The sequence below is a fragment of the Oncorhynchus masou genome, chromosome 29 (assembly GCF_036934945.1).
Source record: "Oncorhynchus masou masou isolate Uvic2021 chromosome 29, UVic_Omas_1.1, whole genome shotgun sequence".
Classification (NCBI taxonomy): Eukaryota; Metazoa; Chordata; class Actinopteri; order Salmoniformes; family Salmonidae; genus Oncorhynchus; species Oncorhynchus masou.
Window position 1 is genome coordinate 16139994 of NC_088240.1, and position 17608 is coordinate 16157601.

Sequence of the window (17608 nt, forward strand, 5' to 3'; positions counted from 1 at the left end):
CAGCTTTACATTTAAGTCATTTCCCACATTTGGAGATGTCAGACAATACGAAAGAGAGGTTGAACATGATAGTAATAGTGGTTGCAACAATGTAGTGCCTTGAGGTTGGAGGCTGAGCAGTTGCCATACCAGGCAGTGATGCAACCAGTCAGGATGCTCTCAATGGTGCAGCTGTAGAACTTTTTGAGGATCTGAGGACCCATGCCAAAACCTTTCAGTCTCCTGAGGGGAATAGGCTTTGTTGTTGTGCCCTCTTCACGACTGTCTTGGTGTGTTTGGACCATGATAGTTTGTTAGTGATGTGGACACCAAGGAACTTGAAGCTCTCAACCTGCTCCACTACAGCCCCATTGATGAGAATGGGGGTGTGCTCGGTCCTCCTTTTCCTGTAGTCCACAATAATCTCCTTTGTCTTGATCACATTGAAAGATTGTTGTCCAAGCACCACACGGCCAGGTCTCTGACCTCCTTCCTATAGGCTGTCTCATCAATGTTGGTGATCAGGCCGACCACTGTTGTGCCATCGGAAACTTAATGATGGTGTTGGCGTCGTGCCTGGCCATGCAGTCATGAGTGAACAGGAAGTACAGGAGGGGACTGAGCATGCACCCCTGAGGGGCCTCTGTGTTGAGGATCAGCATGGCGGATGTGTTTTTACCTAACCGTACCACCTGAGGGCGGCCAGTCAGGAAGTTCAGGATAGAGTTGCAGAGGGGGGTGTTTAGTTCCAGGGTCCTTGGCCGGGGTATCCTGGAAGGATATTGATCTCATCCTGTCAGTAGAGGATGCCTGGATATTTTTTTTAAATGCCTTCCTAACCATCTTAAATAAACATGCCCCATTCAAGACATTTAGAACCAGGAACAGATATAGCCCTTGGTTCTCCCCAGACCTGACTGCCCTTAACCAACACAAAAACATCCTATGTCATTCTGCATTAGCATCGAACAGCCCCCGTGATATGCAGCGGTTCAGGGTAGCTAGAAACCATTATACACAGGCAGTTAGAAAAGCCAAGGCTAGTTTTTTCAAGCTGAAATTTGCTTCCTGCAACACTAACTCAAAAAAGTTCTGGGACACTGTAAAGTCCATGGGGAATAAGAACACCTCCTCCCAGCTGCCCACTGCACTGAAGATAGGAAACACTGTCACCACTGATAAATCAGAGTTTTTCTACGGCTGGCCATGCTTTCCACCTGGCTACTCCTACCCCGGTCAACAGCACTGCACCCCCCACAGCAACTCGCCCAAGCCTTCCCCATTTCTCCTTCTCCCAAATCCGTTCAGCTGATGTTCTGAAAGAGCTGCAAAATCTGGACCCCTACAAATCAGCCGGGCTAGACAATCTGGACCCTTTCTTTCTAAAATTATCTGCCGAAATTACTAGCCTGTACAACCTCTCTTTCGTGTCGTCTGAGATTCCCAAAGATTGGAAAGCAGCTGCGGTCATCCCCCTCTTCAAAGGGGGGGACACTCTTGACCCAAACTGCTACAGACCTACTGTATATCTATCCTACCATGCCTTTCTAAGGTCTTCGAAAGCCAAGTCAACAAACAGATTACCGACCATTTCGAATCTCACCATATATTCTCTGCTATGCAATCTGGTTTCAGAGCTGGTCATGGGTGCACGTCAGCCACGCTCAAGGTCCTAAACGATATCTTAACCGCCATCGATAAGAAACATTACTGTGCAGCCGTATTCATTGATCTGGCCAAGGCTTTCGACTCTGTCAATCACCACATCCTCATCGGCAGACTCGACAGCCTTGGTTTCTCAAATGATTGCCTCGCCTGGTTCAAAAACTACTTCTCTGATAGAGTTCAGTGTGTCAAATCGGAGGGTCTGCTGTCCGGACCTCTGGCAGTCTCTATGGGAGTGCCACAGGGTTCAATTCTTGGACCGACTCTCTTCTCTGTATACATCAATGAGGTCGCTCTTGCTGCTGGTGAGTCTCTGATCCACCTCTACGCAGACGACACCATTCTGTATACTTCTGGCCCTTCGTTGGACACTGTGTTAACAACCCTCCAGGCAAGCTTCAATGCCATACAACTCTCCTTCCGTGGCCTCCAATTGCTCTTAAATACAAGTAAAACTAAATGCATGCTCTTCAACCGATCGCTACCCGCACCTACCCGCCTGTCCAACATCACTACTCTGGACGGCTCTGACTTAGAATACGTGGACAACTACAAATACTTAGGTGTCCGGTTAGACTGTAAACTCTCCTTCCAGACCCATATCAAACATCTCCAATCCAAAGTTAAATCTAGAATTGGCTTCCTATATCGCAACAAAGCATCCTTCACTCATGCTGCCAAACATACCCTTGTAAAACTGACCATCCTACCAATCCTCGACTTTGGCGATGTCATTTATAAAATAGCCTCCTATACCCTACTCAACAAATTGGATGCAGTCTATCACAGTGCAATCCGTTTTGTCACCAAAGCCCCATATACTACCCACCATTGCGACCTGTACACTCTCGTTGGCTGGCCCTCGCTTCATACTCATCGCCAAACCCACTGGCTCCATGTCATCTACAAGACCCTGCTAGGTAAAGTCCCCCCTTATCTCAGCTTGCTGGTCACCATAGCATCTCCCACCTGTAGCACACGCTCCAGCAGGTACAGTGCCTTGCGAAAGTATTCGGCCCCCTTGAACTTTGCGACCTTTTGCCACATTTCAGGCGTCAAACATTAAGATATAAAACTGTATTTTTTTGTGAAGAATCAACAACAAGTGGGACACAATCATGAAGTGGAACAACATTTATTGGATATTTCAAACTTTTTTAACAAATCAAAAACTGAAAAATTGGGCGTGCAAAATTATTCAGCCCCCTTAAGTTAATACTTTGTAGCGCCACCTTTTGCTGCGATTACAGCTGTAAGTTGCTTGGTGTATGTCTCTATCAGTTTTGCACATCGAGAGACTGAAATTTTTTCCCATTCCTCCTTGCAAAACAGCTTGAGCTCAGTGAGGTTGGATGGAGAGCATTTGTGAACAGCAGTTTTCAGTTCTTTCCACAGATTCTCGATTGGATTCAGGTCTGGACTTTGACTTGGCCATTCTAACACCTGGATATGTTTATTTTTGAACCATTCCATTGTAGATTTTGCTTTATGTTTTGGATCATTGTCTTGTTGGAAGACAAATCTCCGTCCCAGTCTCAGGTCTTTTGCAGACTCCATCAGGTTTTCTTCCAGAATGGTCCTGTATTTGGCTCCATCCATCTTCCCATCAATTTTTAACCATCTTCCCTGTCCCTGCTGAAGAAAAGCAGGCCCAAACCATGATGCTGCCACCACCATGTTTGACAGTGGGTATGGTGTGGTCAGGGTGATGAGCTGTGTTGCTTTTACTCCAAACATAACGTTTTGCATTGTTGCCAAAAAGTTCAATTTTGGTTTCATCTAACCAGAGCACCTTCTTCCACATGTTTGGTGTGTCTCCCAGGTGGCTTGTGGCAAACTTTAAACGACACTTTTTATGGATATCTTTAAGAAATGGCTTTCTTCTTGCCACTCTTCCATAAAGGCCAGATTTGTGCAATATACGACTGATTGTTGTCCTATGGACAGATTCTCCCACCTCAGCTGTAGATCTCTGCAGTTCATCCAGAGTGATCATGGGCCTCTTGGCTGTATCTCTGATCAGTCTTCTCCTTGTATGAGCTGAAAGTTTAGAGGGACGGCCAGGTCTTGGTAGATTTGCAGTGGTCTGATACTCCTTCCATTTCAATATTATCGCTTGCACAGTGCTCCTTGGGATGTTTAAAGCTTGGGAAATCTTTTTGTATCCAAATCCGGCTTTAAACTTCTTCACAACAGTATCTCGGACCTGCCTGGTGTGTTCCTTGTTCTTCATGATGCTCTCTGCGCTTTTAACGGACCTCTGAGACTATCACAGTGCAGGTGCATTTATTCGGAGATTTGATTACACACAGGTGGATTGTATTTATCATCATTAGTCATTTAGGTCAACATTGGATCATTCAGAGATCCTCACTGAACTTCTGGAGAGAGTTTGCTGCACTGAAAGTAAAGGGGCTGAATAATTTTGCATGCCCAATTTTTCAGGTTTTTGATTTGTTAAAAAAGTTTGAAATATCCAATAAATGTCGTTCCACTTCATGATTGTGTCCCACTTGTTGTTGATTCTTCACAAAAAAATACAGTTTTATATCTTTATGTTTGAAGCCTGAAATGTGGCAAAAGGTCACAAAGTTCAAGGGGGCCGAATACTTTCGCAAGGCACTGTATATCTCTCGTCACCCCCAAAACCAATTCTTTCTTTGGCCGCCTCTCCTTCCAGTTCTCTGCTGCCAATGAATGGAACGAACTACAAAAATCTCTGTAACTGGAAACACTTACCTCCCTCACTAGTTTTAAGCACCAACTGTCAGAGCAGTTTACAGATTACTGCACCTGTACATAGCCCACCTATAATTTAGCCCAAACAACTACCTCTTTCCCTACTGTATTGAATTAATTAATTAATTTTGCTCCTTTGCACCCCATTATTTGTATTTCTACTTAGCACATTCTTCCATTGCAAATCTACCAGTCCAGTGTTTTACTTGCTATATTGTATTTACTTTGCCACCATGGCCTTTTTTTGCCTTTACGTCCCTTATCTCACCTTATTTGCTCACATCGTATATAGACTTGTTTATACTGTATTATTGACTGTATGTTTGTTTTACTCCATGTGTAACTCTGTGTCGTTGTATGTGTCGAACTGCTTTGCTTTATCCTGGCCAGGTCGCAATTGTAAATGAGAACTTGTTCTCAACTTGCCTACCTGGTTAAATAAAGGTGAAATAAAAAAATAAAATAAAAATTGATGAGCTTTGAGGGCACTATGGTGTTGAATGCTGAGCTGTAGTCAATGAATAGCATTCTCATATAGGTGGTCCTTTTGACCAGGTGGGAATGGGCAGTTTGGAGTACAATAGAGATGTCATCATCTGTGGATCTGTTGGGGAGGTATGAAAATTGGAGTGGGTCTAGGGTTTAAGGAATAATGGTGTTATGTGACCCATGACCAGCCTTTCAAAGCTACGGGTCGGTAGTCATTTAGGCAGGTTACCTTAGTGTTCTTGGGCACAGGAACTATGGTGGTCTGCTTGAAACATGTTGGTATTACAGACTCAGTCAGGGACAGGTTGAAAATGTCAGTGAAGACACTTGCCAGTTTGTCCACGCATGCTCGGAGTACACGTCCTGGTAATCTGTCTGGCCCTGCGACCTTGTGAATGTTGACCTGTTTAAAGGTCTTACTCACATCGGCTATGGAGAGCTTGATCACACTGTCGTCTGGAACAGCTGATGGTCTCATGCATGTTTCAGTGTTGCTTGCCTCGAAACAAGCATAGAAGTAATTTAACTTTCTGATAGGCTTGCGTCAATGGGCAGCTCGCAGCTGTGCTTCCCTTTGTAGTCTGTAATATTTTGCAAGCCCTGCCACATCCGACGAGTGTCGGAGCTGCTGTAGTATAATTCAATCTTAGTCCTGTATTGACGCTTTGCCTGTTTGATGGTTCGTCTGAGGGCATAGCGCGATTTCTTATAAGCTTCCGGGTTAGAGTCCCGCTCCTTGAAAGCGGCAAATCTACCCTTTAGCTCAGTGACGGCAGGGTAGCCTAGTGGTTAGAGCGTTGGACTAGTAACCGAAAGGTTGAAAGTTCAAATCCCCGAGCTAACAAGGTACAAATCTGTCATTCTGCCCCTGAACAGGCAGTTAACCCACTGTTCCTAGGCTGTCATTGAAAATAAGAATTTGTTCTTAACTGACTTGCCTAGTTAAATAAAGGTAAAATAAAAAAAGTACGGATGTTGCCTATAATCCATGGCTTCTAGTTGGGGTATGTCACTGTGGGTAAGACATCATCGATGCAATTATTGATGAAGCCAGTGACTGATGTGGTGTACTCCTCAGTGCCATCAGAAGAATCCCGGAACATATTGTGCTAGCCAAAACAGCTTATCATTTGCTTCCTGCTTTAGCTTTTGCTTGTAAGGAGCTGCTTAGATTTGCCAAATGGAGGGCGAGGGAGAGCTTTGTACGCGTCTGTGTGTGGTTTGGATTAAAGGTGGTCTAGAGTTTTTTCCCCTCTGGTTGCAGAGGGAAAGTCCCCGGCTACTGTTAAAGTCCCCGGCTACTAGGAGTTCCGCATCTGGATGAGCATTTTCCTGTTTGCTTATGGCTGTAATACAACTCATTGACTGCATTCTTAGTGTCAGCATCGGTTTGTGGTAGTAAATAGACAGCTACGAAGAATATAGATTAAAACTCTATTGGTAAATAGTTTGGTCTACAGCACCCACAGCATGATGCTGCCACCAGCATGCATCACCGTAGGGCTGGTGCCAAGTTTCCTCCAGATGTGACGCGTGGCATTCAGGCCAAAGAGTTCAATCTTGGTTTCATCAGACCAGAGAATCTTGTTTCTCATGCTCTGGGAGTCTTTAGGTGCCTTTTGGCAAACTCCAAGCGGGCTGTCATGTGCCTTTTACAGGGGAGTGGCTTCCGTCTGCCCACTCTACCATAAAGACCTGATTGTTGGTGCTGCAGAGATGGTTGTCCTTCTGGAAAGTTTTCCCATCTCCACAGAGGAACTCTGGAGCTCTGTCATAGTGACCATCGGGTTCTTGATCACCTCCCTGACCAAGGCCCTTCCCCGATTGTTCAGTTTGAGCGGTCGGCCAGCTCTAGTTAGAATCTTGTTGGTTCCAAACTTCTTCCATTTTAGAATGATGGAGGCCACTGTGTTCTTGGGGACCTTCAATGCTGCAGACATTTTTTGGTACGCTTCTCCAGATCTGTGCCTCAACATAATCCTGTCTCGGACCTCTACGGACAATTCCTTCGACCTCATGGCTTGGTTATTGCTCTGATATATACTGTCAACTTATATAGACAGGTGTGTGCCTTTCAAAATCATGTCTAATCAATTGAATTTACCACAGGTGGACTCCCATCAAGTTGTAGAAACATCTCAAGGATGATCAATGGAAAAAGGATGCACCTGAGCTCAATTTCGAGTTTCATAGCAAAGGGTCTGAATACTAACGTAAATAAGGATTTTTTTTTTTGTAACAATTTCTAAAAACCTGTTTATGCTTTGTCATTGTGGGTATTGTGTGTAGATTGCAGGATTGTTTTATTTAATCAATTTTAGAATAAGGCTGTAACGTAACAAAATGTGAAAAAAGTCAAGGGGTCAGAATACTTTCCGAAGGCATTGTATGTATTTATTATTAACAGGAACTGCAGCATAATGATACTATTAATATAATACTAGATAATACTTGCAAATTAATTACACATCTTTCTGTAATAAGAACGAACTACACATGTATTTATTGTGTTTTTGTTCTACCCCGTGTTATTTTTAGTACTACATTGATGTTGATTTCTGCTTTGTTGGGTTTGGAGCTTGCAAGAAAGGCATTTCACCCTACTTGTGAACGTGACATTAATACTTGTTTGTTTACCTACCCTTAAAGATAGGGTTAATTTTTATAGCTTTGAGTATAAAGTCATTCAGGACATAGGATGGACCAAATAAATACATAGTTAAATGAATGTAATAGGATCGTTGTGGGAGGGACATTGTGAAATAAGGAGTACCGATGGCTCAATTATTACCACATAAGTTCATGCATACAGTGAGTGTTCTTATCTACAACAACCGTCTGGTAAAAGTAGGTTACAAGTCAAATCAAATTGATCACATGCATACATACAACAGGTGTAGACCTTAACATGAAATGCTTACTTACGAGCCCTTAACCAACAATGCAGTTCAAGAAATAGTTAAGAAAATATTTACTAAATAACCTAAAGAAAAAACAAAAATAACAAGAATATATACAGGGGGTACCAGTATCGATTCAATGTGTGTGGGAGGGTACAGGTTAGTCGAGGTCATGTGTACATGTAGGTAGGGGTAAAGTGACTATGCATTGATCATAAACAGAGTAGCAGCAGTGTAAAACCAAAGAGGGGGGGGGGGGTCAATGTAACTAGTCCAGGTGGCTATTTGAACAATTGTTCAGCAGTCGTATGGCTTGGGGATAGAAGCTGATAATTATAGTAAATAATTATGCGTGCTATCAAACATCACATAACACACACACAAATATCATGATGATTTCTTTGATACAAGAGTTAACTCGTATATGTCTAAAAAAGCAAGCTAGTCCCCGCCCCCTGTCTTGTTGTCCAAAAACTTGCATGAAATCGATTTGAGTGGAAAGGCTAGCTTGCTATTCTACATTGACTCATATGTCAAGTCCACAATCTTGGGAGTGTGCATTTTAAGAGGTATGTGTACGACCATAAACTATTTTTGATGTATATATGAAATCCATTGCATTGTCAATCTAAACGGAATTGTACATTCTTTCACTAGGTAATCGGTCTTCCCGCTTTTTGTATCAAACTGTTTGCTAGCTGAACGCTGTCTACAAAGCTAGCGTGTTGATCCGCTATACCACATGCATTAGCCTAAAAACACTAACATCAAGTCTAAATAATGTACTGGATAGAGTGGTTTTCAGATTACTTCCCAACTACAAAATCACTTTCCAAATGACTTGTCTACGATTTGCCTTCAAACGTGTCCATACAAAATCCAACTTTCGACACGTTAGCTAACTAAGCAGTGGTAGCTGCTAGCTAATATTGCTAACGCAAACGACAGCTTGTTCATTCTATTCCAGTTGTTCGCCCTGGTGATACGTTATACTTTTAGCCATATGTAAATACGTTTTCCCAATGTTATAAATATGACGCTATTTTTCATTTTAATCGAGCAAATTACTCCGGCATTTCCCCCTGACCGCTCTCGGAAGTCTGTAGACAACACTAAACTTAGCCAGGATTTCCGGCTCCTTTGCGATTGCCCCTCTGCTGTTTTGTTTCCGTTTCTTCCATTTCCGTTTTAAAGTTTTCCAGATTCTAAGTTTCAGAGTATATTTAAATCGACATTTAAATCAGTTATTCATTGAACTGTGTTTCTTACAGTCAGTATAAATTGTGTATTTCATGAGACCGACCCCCGTTTTGCGCGTGTCTCGCCCATCACATCGCTGAAAAATATGCTGGATAGCTAGCATTGTATTGATACAGTATTGTACAGCTATGCTACACGTATAATTAACATTATTACCGATATATCGTAGAAGTGTTTGCTTTCAGAGGAGTTCAAATTTATCAAGTTTATGTAATGATTTAACAACTAATGGCCTACAGTAAGGCCTATGCTTTGGAGAGGCCTCGCCCTCGCGTTAGTACTTCAGCTCGCACATAACTCTCTGCCGCCCAATGAGAAACCGAGGCTCCCTCAACTGGGTGATTCTCATGAATCCAGTTTTAAAATGTCTAGCAAATTGACTAACAAAACCATGATTTATCTTCAAAAATCAAGTTTCATTTTGAGGACCAGATGTTTAGATTTTGGAAAGTGTCTTATATTAAATTAATGTTACAATTTCCACCCCAAATTCTCATTGCTGAAATGTGTCTGGATTAAATTCTTTAGAAAAAAACGAATTTATTTGAATAAACCCCCAAATATATTGCAGTAGTTTGTCCATAAATCATACAAATGTTACACTAGTTGAAGTTTACATGAAACTATAATATTTATTACATGCAAACAGTATTTGTGGACATTACATAACACTTTTTAAAGTAAAGCTTTATTCACCCATGATGCATCATCTAGAGGAGTAGTCCTTATATGAGCACAAGTTTTAAGTATATATATATGTATGTATGTATGTATGTGTCTTCAGAATGAGGTTCTTATTCTCATCCCACTTGGCCTTCTCATTACCGAAAGCGCTAAAATGTCCAGTATTATGCTTTACTCAGGCCTCATTAGGTGAGCAATGTTGAAAAATATTTGAATATTCATTTGTTTTTGTTAAGTTTTTTGGACTTAGAATTTTTTTCCGGTAATGATCATTTTGCGATTTTATTTTTTTGTAAAATGCATAATATCTGACCAAAAATATAACAATTCTGAAAAAATACGGATCCTAATCTCAGTGTTGCAAGAGGAAATGTAGTGAAAAATTACACCTGAGATTTTTTTTTTTTTTTCGAGACTATGACCAAACTTCATTCACATCAAGACCCACTAGCTAAATATTAACCTTTTAGATTTTATTTTAAACAACTTTTTACTTGATATAATGCCACTGTTCAAATAATGTGTTCATGATAATTTACTAAAGTCTCAATGATGGTGCCAATTTTGCTACTAGTCCTCAGTTGTTTTTATTGTATATTTGATGGTATTGGATTTGAACCGTTTGTAGCGATGTGTTTGTTCCATCACATCTGAAAACATTTGATGTCACCTTAATGTTGATTGATACCCCCCTGTCTGTCTGTCTTTTCCTCAGAATAGGTTGATTCTTGGGGTACAGCAATGTCTAAAAGTGAGACAGAGGAGATGATAGAGATTGAGATCGATGGACAGGAGAAACAGGAGTGCCTGGAGGAGGGGTGAGTGATATATATTTTACAATGTGAACAGGCACCCATAAGCACATCAATTCAAACCCAGCTTCCTCCCTACTTCTGATGATTTAACATGACTATTTGTGTGTTTTTGTTTGTGTGGTCGTGCCATTTTCAGGGTTGAGGAGCAGACCATTACATCAGCCGATCTGATCCAACAGGACATCGACATCAATGAGCCAATCGGTAACCTGAAGAAGCTCCTGGAGCCTCGTATCCAGATGTCATTGGATGGATATGAAATCTGTCTACAGGACATCCAGGTACTGATGGAGGCCTGCATTTATGGGGTTCAAATACCCAATCAGACCTGAAGCTGATGGAGGCCTGTATTTATGGGGTTAAAATACCTCCTCTCTCACTCTCACCTGTCCTCCGCCCTCACCCGTCCTCCGCTCTGTCCCTCGCCTGTCCTCCCGTGTTGCCCTCTCCTGTCTGTCTCTCCAGCTGCATCCAGACCACAGCCTCTTTGATCAAGGAGTGAAGACAGACGGCACAGTGCAACTCAGTCTACAGATCATCACAAAGCCAGGTACACAAACGACAGTCTCGGCACCAAAATGAAAAAAACCCAGGCACCCAATATATAGATGCACACAAATGTGGCACCATACAAATGAAGCTGTTGATACTAATCACACTCTAACCTCCCATCAAATCCCTCCATCCAGGCGAGGAGAAGCTGAACATCCTGGAGATCGTGAAGCCGGTGGAGACTGTGGAGGTGGTGATCGACCCGGATGTTGCAGGGGAGGAGGGCACCCTGATGGAGGAGGGCCAGCTGATTGCTGTGGAGCACTCCTCCCTGTCAGATGACACCTCAGAGCAGGTGACACGCTGGGCCGCCGCCCTGGAGGGCTACCGCAAGGAACAGGTCCGTCTGGGGATACCCTACGGTGAGGAGGACACCAACACACACTTGCACTGAAACACAAAAACAAGCAGGACACAGACAAATACAGATACACACACATACACTGAAACACAAAACCACAATTAATCAGGCAGGTACACACTGTTGTACAAATTGAGACCAGTTTGCTGCTATTGCCAAGCCATTTATAACAGACAAGAAAAGCTGTAGTCAGCATTGTCAGTCTTGTAATGTGTCTGTCTCCTCTCAGACCCAGAACAGTGGACGGCGGACCAGGTGATCCACTGGGCCGTGTGGGTGATGAAGGAGTTCAGCATTGACGAGATGGAGGTGGGAGGGATTCACATCCCGGGTCACGACCTCTGCTCCTTCACCCAGGAAGAGTTCCTGCAAAGGGTCCCCAGTGGAGAGATCCTTTGGAGCCACTTAGAGCTGCTCCGCAAGTGTGAGTTTGTATTGTAGATTCTGTATGTTGAGTCACTGTGTAAGGGATAAGGGCTAGCACCATTTCAGGACTAAGTAGAGTCATAATACAAACCTTGCAGCAGTTAGCCTCGAGGTTAGAGGGTTGGGCCAGTAACCGAAAGGTTGCTGTTCCGAAACCGGAGCCAACAAGGTCGCTGTGCCATTAACCAAAGCACCTAACCCTAATTTCTCCAGGGTCGCTGTACAATGACCCCACTCTCTACGGGTGTCTCAGGGAGTTGGGATGTGCAAATAAAAATATTTACATTACACGCTTGTGTGTAACAGGACAAATGTACAAATGTAAGCCCCCCCCAAAACAAATTGTTATTCTTATTATATTGGTTACATACAGTATGCCTGAAAATTAGAGGCTAGGGAGTATCCAACATGGCGCCGACAATGATTAACTAGTCGTGGTGTGATCATAACGACATACAGGAACTCAAGTCGTTCTGTTCACCTGACCTAGAATCCCTTACAATCAAATGCCGACCGCATTATCTACAAAGGGAATTTTCTTATCCCCCCCAAGCAGACACCTCGACGGCCCTGAAAGAACTTCATTGGACTCTATGTAAACTGGAAACCACATATCCTGAGGCTGCATTTATTGTAGCTGGGGATTTTAACAAAGCTAATCTGAAAACAAGGCTCCCTAAATGTTATCAGCATATCGAATGCGCAACCCGGGCTGGCAGCATTCTGGATCATTGCTACTCTAACTTCCGCGACGCATACAAAGCCCTCCCTTACCCTCCTTTTGGCAAATCTGACCACAACTCCCATTTTGCTGCTCCCAGTCTATAGACACAAACTAAAACAGGAAACGCCCATGCTTAGGTCTGTTCAACGCTGGTCCGACCAATCTGATTCCATGCTTAAAGATTGCTTCGATCACGTGGACTGGGATATGTTCTGGATCGCCTCAGACAACAACATTGATGTATACGCTGATTCGGTGAGCAAGTTTATTAGCAAGTACATCGGTGATGTTGTACCCATGGTGACTATTAAAACCTTCCCCAACCAGAAACCGTGGATTGATGGCAGCATTCGCGCAAAACTGAAAGCGCAAACCACTGCTTTTAATCATTGCAAGGCGACAGGAAACATGACCGAATACAAACAGTGTAGCTATTCCCTCCGTAAGGCAATCAAACAAGCTCAGCGTCAGTATAGAAACAAAGTATGGATGTGGCAGGGACACCGATGTCTTGCCCCAGATGACTTAGGGCACAACTGCGTGGCCTCGCATGCCTCCAACTCAATCATCAAGTTTGCAGACAACACTACAGAGGTAGGCATGATTTCCAACAACGACGAGACGGCCTACAGGGAGGAGGTGAGGGCCCTCAGAGTGTGGTGTCAGGAAAATAACATTCACACTCAACGTCAACAAAACAAAGGAGATGATAGTGGACTTCAGGAAACAGCAGAGGGAGCACCCCACTATCCACATCGACGGGACAGTATTGGAGAAGGTGTAAAGTTTCAAGTTCCTCAGCGTACATATCACGGACAAACTAAAATGGTCCACCCACACAGACAGCGTGGTGAAGAAGGCGCAACAGTGCCTCTTGAGAGTCAGGAGGCTGAAGAATTTGGCTTGTCACCGAAAACACTCACAATCTTTTACAGATGCACAAACGAGAGCATCCTGTCGGGCTGTATCACCGCCTGGTACGGCAACTGCTCCTCCCTCAAAGCCGGTGCATCAAAGCAGGGACCGAGAGACTGAAGCTATTTTTCAATCTCAAGGCCATCAGACTGTTAAACAGCCATCACTAACATTGAGGGGCTGCTGCCAACATACTGACTCAAATCTATAGCCACTTTAATAATAAAAAACTGGATGTAATAAATGTATCACCTGTCACTTTAAACAATGTCACTTTATATCTTGTTTACATACCCTACATTACTCATCTCATATGTATATACTGTACTCTATACCATCTACTGCATCTTGACTATGCTGAACGGCCATCTCTCATCCATATATTTATATGTACGTATTCTTAGTCATTCCTTTACACTTGTGTGTATTAGGTAGTTGTTGGGGAATTGTTAGATTACTTGTTATATTTTACTGCACTGTCGGAACTAGAAGCACAAGCTTTTCGCTACACTCGCATTAACATCTGCTAACCATGTGTATGTGACCAATAAAATGTGATTTGATTTGAAGGGGATAGGAGTTGTTCTGAGCCTGGACAAGCATGTTTATTGAAGTTGGTTTTAGCTCACATACTGTATCTGTCCATGTTCTTTACAGATGTGTTGGCCAGTCAGGACCAGTCTGGCCAGGAGGCCACAGTCACCATTGACCAACGTAAGTTTATTTCCTGTCTCTCTCTCATTGTCACCCTGCATTCATCAACCACACTATATTGTTCTCCTCTATGTGGGTGTTGTTGCCTATAGGCACAGATCTAGGATCAGCTTACTCTCACCCAAATCCTTACTTGTGCCAACATGGGTAGGAACACCAAACTGACCTTAGATCAGGTGGTAACTTCATCCTGTATATTTCTGGCTGTTTGAAACTTCTGTCTCCGCCCTCAGAAGTCCAGATCATCCCAGCTGCCGTGCAGACCACACCCACCACTATCAAGGTACTGAAGCAGAACCGCGGCCCCAGAACACCCCGCATCTCAGGAGGAGAGGAGCGCAGCTCACCTGGCAACCGTACAGGTAGGCATTTGTGTGTCTTGGGTGTTGTGTATGTACAGTTGAAGTCGGAAGTTTACATACACCTTAGCCAAAAACATTTAAACTCAAGTTTTGCACAGTTCCTGACATTTATCCTATTAAAAATTCCCTGTCTTAGTTAGGTCAGTTACGATCTACTTTATTTTAAGAATGTGAAATGTCAGAATAATAGGACAGAGTGATTTATTTCAGCTTTTATTTCTTTCATCACATTCCCAGTGGATCAGAAGTTACACTCAATTAGTATTTGGTAGCATTGCCTTTAAATTGTTTAACTTGGGTCAAACATTTTGGGTAGCCTTCCACAAGCTTCCCACAATAAGTTGGGTGAGTTTTGGCCCATTTCTCCTGACAGAGCTGGTGTAACTGAGTCAGGTTTGTAGGCCTCCTTGCTCGCACAGGCTTTTTCAGTTCTGCCCACAAATTTGCTATGGGATTGAGGTCAGGGCTTTGATGGCCACTCCAATACCTTGACTTTGTTGTCCTTAAGCCACAACTTTGGAAGTATGCTTGGGGTCATTGTCCATTTGGAAGACCCATTTGCGACCAAGCTTTAACTTCCTGACTGATGTCTTGAGATGTTGCTTCAATATACACACAATTTTCCTCCCTCATGAAGCCATCTATTTTGTGAAGTGCACCAGTCCCTCCTGCAGCAAAGCACCCCCACAACAAGATGCTGTCACCCCCGTGCTTCACGGTTCGGATAGTGTTCTTTGGCTAGCAAGACTCTCCCTTTTTCCTCCAAATATAAGGGTGGCCAAACAGTATTAAATTTCTTTCATCAGACCAGAGGACATTTCTCCAAAAGGTATGATCTTTGTCCCCATGTGCAGTTGCAAACCGAAGTCTAGCTTTTTTATGGAGGTTTGGAGCAGTGGCTTCTTCCTTGTTGAGTGGCCATTGAGGTTATGTCAATATAGGACTCGTTTTACTGTGGATATTGATAATTTTGTACCCGTTTCCTCCAGCATCTTCACAAGGTCCTTTGCTGTTGTTCTGGGATTGATTTGCACTTTTCGCACCAAATTACGTTCATCTCTAGGAGACAGAATGCATCTCCATCCTGAGCGGTATGACGGCTGCGTGGTCCCATGGTGTTTGTACAGATGAATATGGTACCTTCAGGTGTTTGGAAATTGCTCCCAATTATGAACTAGACTTGTGGAGCTCTACATTATAATTTTTGGCTAATTTCTTTTGATTTTCCCACAATGTCAAGCAAACAGGCACTGATCTTGAAGGTAGGCCTTGAAATACATCCACAGGTACACCTCCAATTGACTCAAATGATGTCAATTTAGCCAATAATTTTCTGGAATTTTCCAAGCTGTTTAAAGGCACAGTCAACTTAGTGTATATTAACTTTTGACCCACTGGAATTGGGATACAGTGAATTATAAGTGAAATAATCTGTCAGCAATTGTTGGAAAAATGACTTGTGTCATGCGCAAGGTAGATGTCCTAACCGACTTGCCAAAACCATAGTTTGTTAACAACAAATTTGTGGAGTGGTTGAAAAACGAGATTTAATGACTCCAACCTAAGTGTATGTAAACTTCTGACTTCAACTGTATGTGTACCTCGAGCAGTAGTCTTGGTATGCTTTTTTTTTATGGATGCCTTAAGTGTGCATATGCTTGTATCTGATGTGAACACACCCGTCCTCTCACCTGTCCCTTCAGGTAACAACGGTCAGATCCAGCTGTGGCAGTTCCTGTTGGAGCTGTTGACGGATAAGGATGCTAGAGACTGTATCTCCTGGGTGGGAGAGGAGGGAGAGTTTAAACTCAACCAGCCTGAACTGGTGGCCCAGAAATGGGGCCAACGCAAGAACAAGCCCACCATGAACTATGAGAAACTCAGCCGAGCGCTCAGGTATGTCAATCTGCCAGTTTCTCTCCCTTTTCCTCTAACATTTTCGTTGCACAATTTCAGGCACACGTGACTTGTTCCCTTACCTTGAACTTTCTAGTCATGTCGTTTTAATTTCGGACAATTTTCTCAGGTATTACTACGACGGGGACATGATCAGCAAGGTGCAGGGCAAGCGCTTTGTCTACAAGTTTGTGTGCGACCTGAGGACTTTGATTGGCTACAGCGCTGCTGAGCTCAACAACCTGGTGACTGAGTGTGAGCAGAAGAAGCTGGCCCGCATTCAGCTGCACGGGATTGGCCAGCCCATCACCACGGTGACACTGGCCACCTCAGCACAGGACAGCTGAGGGGGAGGGGCATGGGGCTCCATGACTGCCCCAGGTAGAAGTTGCCCACTGGCACAAATCTAGGATCAGATTACGGTGACCAGCCCTAAGCGTTACATTAATAGGTGGAAATGATGAACAGACTTTAGATCCATGTCTATGGGCAACTTCGTCCTTTTCCTTTTGGTTTGATTGGGGAGGTTGTTTTCTTATTTTAACCAGGGAAGAGATGCTTGTTGGAGGGAGTGTATGTGTGTGTGTGTATATGAGTGTCTGAGAGGTGGAGTGTTTGTGTATGCTGGAAAATCAAATGAGCTTAACATTTTCTGTTCCTTTATCTGTTGCTTAGTATAGTTTCCATTGTATATACCGGTACTCCATGTTTTTGATAGTCACAAGGGAAGTGTATTTTCATATTTTCCATTTATAAAAGGACCAGTTTTGTATTTTATTTGAAGCTTTTTTCCTCCTAATGAGTTGGACCTTTATCGTCCACCAGGGGAAATAAAGTGGCAGATGTTTTCCTAAGGACTGAGTCTGTCCTTGATCCAACAGCTCCAATGCAGAGCCACAAAATTGCATGTCGGTGTATTCTACTATACTCATTCAACCGAGACCCCGATGTAGTTCCTAAAAAACACTGTTGGTGGGGGGACTCTACACGTAGTCTGTCTATAGGCAGAACTGCTCCAGTGTAATGCACATGCATACATCCACACCACTCAGGTGGGTTCTAATGTTTTTCCTATATGACCAGGATTCAAGCTCTGTCATGACCACACACAGATTCAACACCAGATA

At 43.3% G+C, this 17608-nt stretch overlaps 1 protein-coding gene across 3 annotated transcripts; it reads left to right on the plus strand.

The window, feature by feature from the left end:
- Window positions 1–8224: 8224 nt before the first annotated feature.
- On the plus strand, window positions 8225–17335 carry LOC135519072 (GA-binding protein alpha chain-like). 3 transcript variants are annotated; one of them, XM_064944126.1, is made up of 10 exons: window positions 8225–8341; window positions 10432–10534; window positions 10668–10812; window positions 10997–11081; window positions 11221–11445; window positions 11674–11868; window positions 14167–14223; window positions 14460–14585; window positions 16289–16481; window positions 16612–17335. In XM_064944126.1, the coding sequence occupies exons 2-10, from the start codon at window positions 10458–10460 to the stop codon at window positions 16826–16828; spliced, it is 1320 nt and encodes a 439-aa protein (XP_064800198.1). In that variant the 5' UTR covers window positions 8225–8341; window positions 10432–10457; the 3' UTR covers window positions 16829–17335. The 3 variants fall into 3 exon arrangements, with proteins under 3 accessions (XP_064800198.1, XP_064800197.1, XP_064800196.1); XM_064944125.1 differs by having other exon boundaries at window positions 10437–10534; window positions 14457–14585; XM_064944124.1 differs by having other exon boundaries at window positions 8226–8341; window positions 14457–14585.
- Window positions 17336–17608: the final 273 nt, after the last annotated feature.